The sequence below is a fragment of the Galeopterus variegatus genome, unplaced genomic scaffold, assembly GCF_000696425.1.
Source record: "Galeopterus variegatus unplaced genomic scaffold, G_variegatus-3.0.2 Scaffold1172, whole genome shotgun sequence".
Classification (NCBI taxonomy): Eukaryota; Metazoa; Chordata; class Mammalia; order Dermoptera; family Cynocephalidae; genus Galeopterus; species Galeopterus variegatus.
The window spans coordinates 431,938-442,207 of NW_007727283.1; the positions used below are offsets into that span (position 1 = coordinate 431,938).

Here is a 10,270-nt window from a genome sequence, read left to right on the forward strand (position 1 = left end):
CTACCCCGTTGCGGGCCCGGGCCGGGTAGGGGGGGGACCCTGAGGGTTGCTATCCTTTGCCGGACAGGAAAAAAGAAAAAAAGGAAAAAAAAAAAACTAATGTCAGTTAAGGGGCCGGCCCAGTGGTGCACTGCTATAGTGTGCCGCTTTGGAAGTGCGGCGGCGCTCCCGCCGAGGGTTCGGATCCCACATACAGACCGGTTCCCGCTCACTGGCTGAGCGAGGCGCGGGAGCAACACCGAGGGTTGCGATCCCGTTGCCGGTCCCGGTCCGGTACGGGGGCGACACTGAGGGTTGCTATCCATTGCCGGACACGGAAAAAGACAAAAAGGAAAAAAAAAAAACTAATGTCAGTTAAAACATAAGCAATATGCTCTTTAAGACTCAAATTAGGTGGAAAAAGGAAAATAATATTTAGCGAGCCTTTACCATATGCTTGGGTATGGGGCTTTTTGTACCTCACCTCCTGCCAGTGCCATGTGGAAATGAGCAACCCCCCTACAGAGATTAGGACGTAGAGGGCTGCCTCCCTTTCTCAAGAGCAGGAATTTAGGATTTGGTTGCAAAGCTGAGGTTTCCATGTCAGGTTGTTCTTCTGAAACCTGACTTCTTAGACTAGGAGAATTAGAAGACACTTGGGAATCATATCAACCAGTGGTTCTTAAACTCGAGTGTCCATCAGAACCCCTGGAGACTTGATAAAACCCAGACTGATGGGCTCCACCCCAGGGTTTTCTGATTCAGCAGGTCTGGAGTGGGGGGCCTCAGAATTTGCATTTCTAACAAGTTCCTAGGGTACTGGTGTTGCTAGTCCGAGGACCATACTTTGAAACCCTCTGGCCTAAACCATCCTTTTCCAGAGTGTGGGATGAGTACTTCTAGTGATACACGAGGTGATTTCAGGTGATACACACACTTTTAAAAAATGCTTCAGTATTTAATATCTATAGGCAGAAAAGTAACCAGCACACCAAACCGATGATTTCAGGTATTTTTGGTTAAGGTGAGATATCTACTGAAGTAGAAAAGAAAGAAGCTATAAAGAAAAGTACTACATAAATAACAGTATTGGAGACGTGTAGCTAGTGGTGAAAATTGTGAATGTGGTATGCAGGTAACAGAAGTCCGGGAGACACTGAGCTAAACAGAAGTCCTCATTTTACAGACTGTGTCCCACAGAGGTAAGCTGGCTTCCCTGGGCCATGTGACCATCAGCAGCAGTGCCCAGGCTTGAGCCATCTCTAAGACGGCTGAGATTTCCTGTCCTGCTGGCTGGCCCAGTTCTTCAGAGCACTGGGCAGACCAGGAGGGTCACTGTGACTCTGACCCTACCCCAGGCGTCTCCATTCTCAGCCCTAAAATCAAGAGTCCCTGTTTCTAGTGTTGGTCATTTGCACATATTTGGTTATCTTGTCTGAAGCCAGAGCTTCCCAGAAGGCAAGAGACTGGATCTACAAACTTACCCTTTTACAGCTCCCAGGCCCCAAGGGCCCCAAGAACGGTTTCATGCAGGAAAGTTGAAGGAGGGGCTCGTGTGACTTTACTGGCTACCAGCTTTGGCCCTTTGCCCTCTGTGGGGCTGTCCCAGAAGCCTCTGCTTTCCCTGTGTGGTGTGATCCAGGGAACCCCCTGAGCAAGTGAGCAGGGCAGTCCTCAGGTTGTTACTGAGCATATGCTGTGTAGCAAGAGCTGTGACGGGACTGAGCTTTGGGAACATGGGAGACAGGAGCCCTGCCCTCAGGAGCCACGGTGTATGAGGATCAAATGGAAAATGACTTCGAGATATAGTACTTGCTTCAGGAAAGGAAAGAACAGGGTGTAAGATATAGGCTATACCTTAAAGGCAGGGCAAGTGGACGTGGGGAGAGGCCTGGGAAGCCTTCCTGGAGGAAGTGGCATTGAAACTGGCTTTTGAAGGGTGAAGGAGAGAAGGCTGTTTAAGGCAGTGGGAGAAGCCTGTGCCAAGACTTGACAAAGGGAACTGTGGTCTTCAGCAAGGGCTTGCTTGAGTTGGGGGAGCTGCCTGGGGGGAGAGGTAAGTGGCAGGGCACATGCCCCAGAAAGCTGTGCTGAGGGCCTGCACTGGATTCTATAAGCCCTGGGGGAGCACCTCAGGGGTTGACCTGGGGAGGATCCAGATGCCTTTTGCATGTCAGCTAGACCCCTGAGGGAAGGTAGGAGCAGTCTTTCAAATTGCAGGCCATGACCCATTAGTGGGTTGCAAGATCAATTTAGTGGGCTGCAGCCAGCATTTTTAGAAAGGGGAGTTGGGGGAGAAGTAAAATCGGAAATATCAGAGTTGATTACACATAGTACTGATAGGTATTGTGTCAAGAAACTTCAGTTTTATGTAAGGAAAGTATGTGTGTATACTGGGTTGTAACATGAGATGTTTTCTTGTCATGGGTCACACTTTAAAAAGCTTGAAGGTTATTTCAAGGTGCAGAGGGGCTGACTGGCAGGGGTCAAGTGGCTGGCGTGGCCATCCAGGCCTTAGGTGAGGCATGCAGCTCGGGGCCTTGATTGAAGGGACTGAGAGGGAGAGTGGATTCCAGCATTGACCTGATGTAGCAGGTGAAAATGGCAAATTGGGGCTGACTCAAGTCAGAAAGTCTGCCCCAGCCCAAGGCTCTTGGGCCAAAAGAACAACTTGTTTCAGTCTTGGTACCCTTTTGGTGGTGAACTGGGAGTCCAAGTTGCTGGGCAGCTTTGGGAGAGAAGGGGTACTTCCTTCTCCTTGACAATTGGTGGCCTGGGCCTCTAGGGTCCTTGTGGTACAACTCTGAACTTTCATTTCCTCCCTCCTCCTTGACAATTGGTGGCCTGGGCCTCTAGGGTCCTTGTGGTACAACTCTGAACTTTCATTCCAATTATTGAATGTGTTCAAATAAAACTCAAGCAGGCACTTGCTCCTAGGGCCTGCAGGCTTGATGAGGATGTCTTTGTAGGAGCCAGGCTGGTAATGGACCCTCTGCTGCTGTCCTCTCACTAGGAACGTCGTGAAGGGCATGAGAGAGCTCCGGGAGGTTCTGCGGACTGTGGAGACCAAAGCGACTCAGAACTTCAAAGTGGTAACATGGAGCACTGGCTGTGACTGGTTTATTCAGGGGTCAATTCCATGGGAGACAACAGAAGTCCTAGCAGGCAGCCCCTGACGCAGGGATGGCAGTCTGTGGCGTGCACGCTCCTCTCCCCTGCTCGTGGCAGACGTTGTCACTCAGTGTCAGCACTCTTCCTGCTAAGCCTGGGAGCACCCTCAGCATCCTTCTCAACACAGCACTGCAGACAGCTCCTAGCCTTGGCTCAGAGTTCAAATCTACTGCCACCCCTTTCCTGAGCAAAACTGTGTCCCAGCTCATTCTTAGGGATTTGTTTATGATCCTAATAAATACGTTGACTCTGCTTTCCTGCCCCAACTCAGGCCTGCCTTCTTAGGCCTTCGTTCATTCAAAATCGTAGCCACGGCTGCTTCTCATGCTAGGATTTTGGGACAGTTATGAAGAAGGCATCTGGTAGAAAGAGCTGCCTGTGCCTATGGCTTTATGCTTTTTTCCAACTCTGCAAGGGCCCGCCGAGTCCTCAGCACTCTGCTAGGCTCTGTGGGGTTAGGAGGAGGAGGAAATGCAACTCTTGTTGAGCAGAGGAGAGGTGAGAAAAGATAGAGGAGCCAACCAAGGCCAATAGAAGCAGGGGTGGGGGGAGCCTCAGTGCTGGAAGGACTGAGAAAAGCAAGGGGGCTGCTTGGCGTGGAGCTATGGGGCCTCCTGGGAGCAGCACGTTGCAAGGTGGGCAGATTTGGCTGGGTGGTGGGCGGAGGGCATTCTAGGCCAGGTGGGGATGGGGGGTGATGACATGTACCCAGGTCTGAGTACCTCCCTCTCTGCCAGATGGCAGCCAAGCACCTGGCAGGGGTCCTGCTGCACTCCCTGAGTGAGGACTGCTACTGGAGCCCCCTGTCCCACCCCCTGCCCGAGTTCATGAGCAAGGAAGAGAATTCCTTCATCACGCAGGCCCTGCGCAAACCTCACCTATACGAAGGAGACAAGTAAGTCCTGCCTGCCCCACGGGACTGTGCCAATCTCATGCCATGCACAGGGTTGGGTCCCTGCTGGTGGCTCCTCTCTTTGCCCACCCAGCATACTACCAGGCAGGCTCTTTAGCTTCAGTGGGAGCCAAGTAGACTAGAGAAGGCAGGTCTCAGGGTGGAGGTTGGGGGAGAATCCCAGAGGCCAAACAAGTTATTTGGGGGTTACCTGCCTTCCTAATAATCTTGTCTGTCACATCTCTGTCTTGTTTGTGCCAATAATTGAGATGGGGTCTGTGGCCAACCAGCAGAGCTCTGTTCGCTCGCCCCTGCCCTTCGTGCAGTTCTGGGCACTGGATGGGCAGTTCTCCCCCAGGAGCATCTGCAGTATTCCAGCCCACTGCAGCCTTTCAGACCCATCACTCTGGGGCATGTGAAAGAGTTGCAGGTGGTGTCCGGTGCCTGTGAATTATGCAGCAGAGGGTCACCTTACTGGGCTGGTACTGACTCTGGGGCAGAAGGGCCAGCATGGTGGGCCAGCAGTGCTGCTTGGTGAGGGACCGGCTGAAGCCAGGGCCCCCGTTTGTGTCTTTCAGCCTCTACTGCCCGAAGGACAACATTGAGGAAGCCCTCCTGCTCCTTCTCATCAGCGAGTCCATGGTAAGCTCCAGGGCACTCCTCAGGGGCCTCTGGCCTCTGAGCCTGTGAGGTAGGGCTGCAGGCTGCAGGACAAGCCATCCAAGTCCTGGCCAACCTCAGCCTCCCAGGGATGCCCCAGAAACAGCAGTTCTTGGCCCAGCTCCCCCATCTAGGGGTCAAGTCTAGCTTATTAGGCTTGGGTTTGGCTGCACAGGCTGCATTTGGGGGCCTGTGTTCTGCCCCCAAGTCAGTAGGGACTGAGCACATGAGTCCCCACCCACCTCCTCTGGGGTTACAAAAGGTGATTTTCAACAAGTCAACAGTATGCACTGAGCAGCTCTGTTCTGGGTGCTGTGGTGGATAGAAAAGAGTGGCAGGTAGGGGGTGGAGAGAGTGTGCACTTTGGAGGCAGAAGGCCTGGATTCAGGTTCCATCTCTGCTGTTCATTAGTCAAGGGCCAGGGGCAAAGTGCTTAAGCTCTTTGAGCCTCAATTTCCTCCCCCGTAGGATTATGGTAACTCACAGCCGTAAATGTGCCTATGGAAGGAATTCATTTGTTCATGCAGCAACCACTTATTGAGCATCTACTTTGTGCCAGGCCCTGTTCTAGATGCCAGAGACACTGCAGCACACAGGACGGAGAAAAGTCCCTGCCCTTGTGGAGCTTACACTCTAGCGAGGGAGGTGGGCAATAAATTAACTAACTACAATATCCAGGGTATCAGTGTGAGTGCTATGGAGAAATAAAGCAGAGAAGAGACAAGCCACGCTGGACAAAGCCCATGTGAAGTGCTGCTAGCCTTTTCACAAGACCCATTGCCTGTGCCCCAGGCCGGGAGACAAAGCAACCGCACATACATGCGTGCACACATATACACATATGCACATGTACAACAGCCACAGTGCCAGGCAATGCTTTCTCCATGCCATGGTACTTTGGAGGCTCAGTGAAAGAGAGCATAGTGTGGTTGGTGGTTCAGGTGGTGAGACTAAGGGTGGATGGACTGGTCCCAGGGAGGGTAGGAAGGGTGCAGCAGGGACAGTAGAAGCCACGTGTGGAGGTGCTGTCCATGCCGCTGGGTCCAAGTCCTCCGACTGAGGGGCCCATCAGAGCTGGTGAGCTGGGGCCCACCAAGTTGAGAAACAAGTTTTGTAAAATGATGCATCTGAGAGCAGCGTATGAAAGTGGAAATTAAGAAACCAAGACCCCACAAGCTGGATCCCGGAACAGCCAGAAATGATTATTTCTTTGGCCATCTGGGACCATGCAATACCAGGGTTGTTGGGTTGCCTCTGGCTGCACAGGCCTCCTGGCAAGTAGACAGGAGGAGCAGTGCTGGCTGTGGGGTGGGGGCATTGTATCCTTCCTTAGCCAGGCCTGGTTCATTTGAATCCAGGGTGCTGGTTGGCCAGGATGTTGTCCTGAAGGGTTTGCTGGGTGCTTGCGAGATGGGTGAATGGTTGCTCAGAGAGGGGACATCTAGCTGGTTAGCCAGATGTGGAGACAGAGGTCCCAAGTGCCAGATCTGATTTTCATGGGAGAACAGTGTGCTTTTCACAGATAATGGGCCCTTGCTCTGGCCGTAGACTGAGCCCCAGTTTCTAATCATGGAACCCCAGATACCTCCCAACCCTCCCCCACCCCCAGCCATCTCATTACTTACACCTTCAGGCGAGGCTGCACTGGAAATCACCTATCTCTATCATCACCTTCGTGTGCTGAGGGCTACAGTGTAGTTCACAGGTAGATGGTAAAAAGGTGTAAAACAGACCATTTCTTAGGTCCTTTGTCTGCCCAGTTCCAACCTGATTACCTCATATAGGTAAGCATTATGTTGAGCCATATGAAATTGCCGGTTTTCAATTGTTTATGACTTCAAACAACTATATATATAGTTTAGTCTAATACTAATATGTTCCCACCTTACAGATGAGAAAAGTAAGGTCTAGGACAGGTACATGTCTTGGTCAAGGTCACATACTAAGAAGCTTTGCAGCCATGATTCGAACCATGTCCATCTCCCTAAATAATTTCCAAAGCACGGGATGTGGAGCCTGAGCTCTTGCATTTCAGTCCTGATTCTGTCCCTCGCTAACTGCTCTTTTCCTTGGCTTTCTCATCTGTAAATGGGCCAAGGAGGTAATTTTGAGGATCAAATTCGATCAGTCTTGGGCAGGGCTTTGTAAACAGGGACATACCTGTCAGTGTGAGAATGGTCATTGTTTTTCTCCTGTGCAGAAATTGAGGCTGGGCTCTGTCTCCTCAAGACATTTTCTGTGGCCTCTGTTTGATCTGGGTCCCCAGGACCAGAGTTCAGATGCCTTTCTGTTAAGGGTATCCCTTTCCAAAACCTCAAACTGCCCTATATCTCAAAGTGAAGAATGGACTCATTAAAACGCAGTCCACATGTGGAGCCAGGTGAATTTTCCTGAATATGTGGTTTCACCCCAGGCTGCTCTTTCCATTTTGCAAAAGGGAGCATGGCTGGCATCCTGCCCAGGAGACCTGGGGGTGCAGACTGGCTGGCCAGGCTGTGCCCTGGGAAACTCCGAGCAGCCTATGAGGCAGAGGGACTGCTTAGACTCAGAATGCACTGCAGCTGGGAGGAGGCACCTCTGATGGGGTTGGCTGGTTTGTTTCCTCCTGCTCACACCCAGCCTGTCAGACATTTAGAAACTTGAGGAATTTGGAGACAGCACTGGCGATGACCTCTGGCTCAGAGCGGTTTCTCAGAGTGACCAGACCTGCCCTCTCTCCTGCCTTTGTTTGACATCCGCCTTCCCTCCAGTCACATTCTTGATCATTGAGAAAACTAGGGCATGGGCCCGGCTCTGCCGCTTCCCAGGCTCCTGCTCTGACACCTCAGCCTCCATATACCAGCAGGGTTTTCCTCATATCTCCTTGATGCTGGCTGGGTTTGGCCACATATGATGGGCTTGGGGAGAAACCTCTGGAACAGCATCTGGTGGCCTTGGCTGCTACTTGGATTCTTCTGATATCTGAAGAACTCATTATGGTGCAGTAGAAGTTATTCACACAGAGCCAGCCCAGGAAATGTAATCATCGCTCCACCCCGGGATGTCCAGAGCAGCTGCTCTAGGAAGGGGTGTTTGCAGGCTTCCTGAGCATGGCAGTCCCTATTTTGTGGTTTGGGACTCAGAGGAGTAGCTGCATGGGGTCTCGGTATGGGGCTGGTGGCTTGGATATGGTTTTTGTGACAAGTTGTGTGTGATGAGAATGAATGAGGAACCTCTTGTCTTTCACCAAGTAGACAGAAATCTTAGATGCCTTCACAGGAATGCAAGGGATATGAGTTACGACTCGTTTAAAAATATTTGTGTTTTAAACCCACTTTTAAGTCTTTGAAGCCAAAAGGGCACTTTAAAATTCATCCACCCACCATCCATCCATCCATCCATAGATCCACCCACCCACCCGTCCATCCATCCATCCATCCATTCATCCACCCACACACCCACCCATCCATCCATCCATTCATCCACCCACACACCCACCCGTCCATCCATCCATCTATCCATCCATCCATCCATCCATCCACCCACACACCCACCAATCCATCCATCCATCCATCCATCCATCCATCCATCCATCCATTCATCCACCCACCTACCACCTATCTACCAACCCATTCATCCACCCATTCACCCACCATCTATCCATCCACGCATCCATCCATCTGTTCATCTACCCACTTACCCATTCACCCACTCACTCATCCATCCATTCGTCCATTCACCCATCCATCCACCATCCATCCATCTAATCTTGTTTGAGCATCTACGACATGTTGGACCATGCTCAGCACTGTAAATACAGTGATGAACAGTTCAATCATAGTCCCTGTCCCAGATGTCTTTCCACTTAGAGTAGTGTATGCCCAAGGACATGGAAGAAATCCTGGTCCCAAAATTGGAAGGAATTATCCTCTCTGCTTAGTCCCAAATGTAAATTCTAGTTTTTGAAAGAACCATATATCAAGCCAGCCTGATTTTTTCGAATAGGAGGTATGGGAATCTTTGTCATTTATAAAATACTGTGTCCAGAGCATAAAAATATGTGCTAAAGCAAACTGAATCCGTGGGTCCCTGTTTCGTTCATCTGGAGAAGAAGTTGCTGCTTGTGTAGGCTCTTAGATTTGGAAAGGGTACAGAAGCTTGGTTTTGAGTGAGGACAGGTGGGTGGATATGTCCCTGGGGTCTGGGACTCTGCAGGGTAACAAACTAACTTTGTGCCACGCCTGATACTGGGCACCTGGTGATTTGAATCTTGAATTGCCGTTCACAACATGTGTGGCCTGGGCAAGTTTCTTACCTCCCTGAGTTTTGTCATCTGTAAATGGAGCTAATAAGGCCACTCTTGCAAGAGTTTGGGTGGATGAAGTAAGAAAATAACACAAAGGTACCTGGTACATTTTGGTTGTTTAGTATGTGTTCATTTTATCCTTAGACATTTTTGAAAACATTTAGATGAAAATCTGGTTGGAGGATAAATTGGATTGAGGATACCATTCTGTTTGGTTTTTTAATTTTTTTTTTAAAAAGTACTTCCTGGGCTTGATTCCATTTGGGACTCAGCAAAGGAGCACAGATTGTCCCAGCATTTGGCACCCGGTTGCTCTAACATGAGGCCCTGCTCTGCTGAAAGCTACGATGGTAAAGGGTCTGATAAAGCTGCCAGCTCAGAGCCCTGGGTTCAGAAGAGGTGGGAGAGCCTCTTCCTAGCTGGCAGGAAGAGCTGTGATTTCCGGCACAACAGGAGAGCGGGGGCTGGCACGGGCCTGGCTTGGGTCTGGCTCGGGTCTTTGGGTAGCTGGGACACGTCACAGAGCATGTTATTTCTCAGCTCTGTGTCCGCAGCTCTGGAGCCGGTGGTAATTATGTCTACTGGTGGGGGATGACGGCATGAGCAGAACATGGCAGCATCCTCGGCCTGGGGAAGGTTGGACAGGCACTGGGCACAGATACTGCCAGGAGACCTCTTTGCAGGGTGATTGTTCGGGGCGTCAGCAGCAGGTCTTGAGGCTTGTTCCTTGGCCAGTGGACGGGCTGTCCGTGAGGACGGGGCTGAGCAAGGCCTTGGACATGTTGCCCGCGGAGCATGTTCTTTGCTGAGAAGCAGCGCCCAAAGCCTGACTAGGGAAGCCTGGCCTTGTGCTTTGCTTTGGTTCTTTCATAAGCAGAGCCAACCCAGGGCCTCTGGTGGCATGGACAGGGCTCTTGGACACTTCCTTGGAGGCACCTGGAGACAGGGAAGGAGCCAGGGTGAAGTCAGAATGTCTGGGTGCTCACTGGGGTCCCCGTGCCCTATCTGTATGCAGTCAGCAGCTTATCTGGCCTCCCTGGGCCTTGCTCAGTCTTCTCATGTGTGAAATAGGGCAATAGAAAATGAGAAGGTCGATTCTTCTGCACTGTTCCTGGTCCCAGCTTTATGGTTGCTTAGGTTGTGTCCACAGGTGAGAAGCAGAGTTGAGCCTTCTACAATCTCCACCTTTCAAAGAACTGAAAGGCAAACTGACAGGGCAGAAGAAATCAAACTGATTCAGGGCCTGATCCTAAGATGGCGAAGGGTCTGGAGCGGCCGTGACA

The 10,270-nt window shown here is 51.1% G+C and overlaps 1 protein-coding gene across 1 annotated transcript in view; it reads left to right on the plus strand.

Annotated features, from left to right (window-relative positions):
- Positions 1–4,684, plus strand: part of LOC103592573 (tetratricopeptide repeat protein 7A) — a gene marked incomplete at its 3' end in the record, with an annotated part of 43,948 nt that extends 39,264 nt beyond the window's left edge. Inside the window, exons 6-8 of the mRNA XM_008575359.1 lie at positions 2,993–3,071; positions 3,888–4,045; positions 4,621–4,684. Of these exons, the coding sequence (XP_008573581.1) occupies positions 2,993–3,071; positions 3,888–4,045; positions 4,621–4,684 (301 nt within the window). The remainder of the gene's footprint in view (positions 1–2,992; positions 3,072–3,887; positions 4,046–4,620) is intronic.
- Between the last annotated feature and the right edge of the window lie 5,586 nt (positions 4,685–10,270).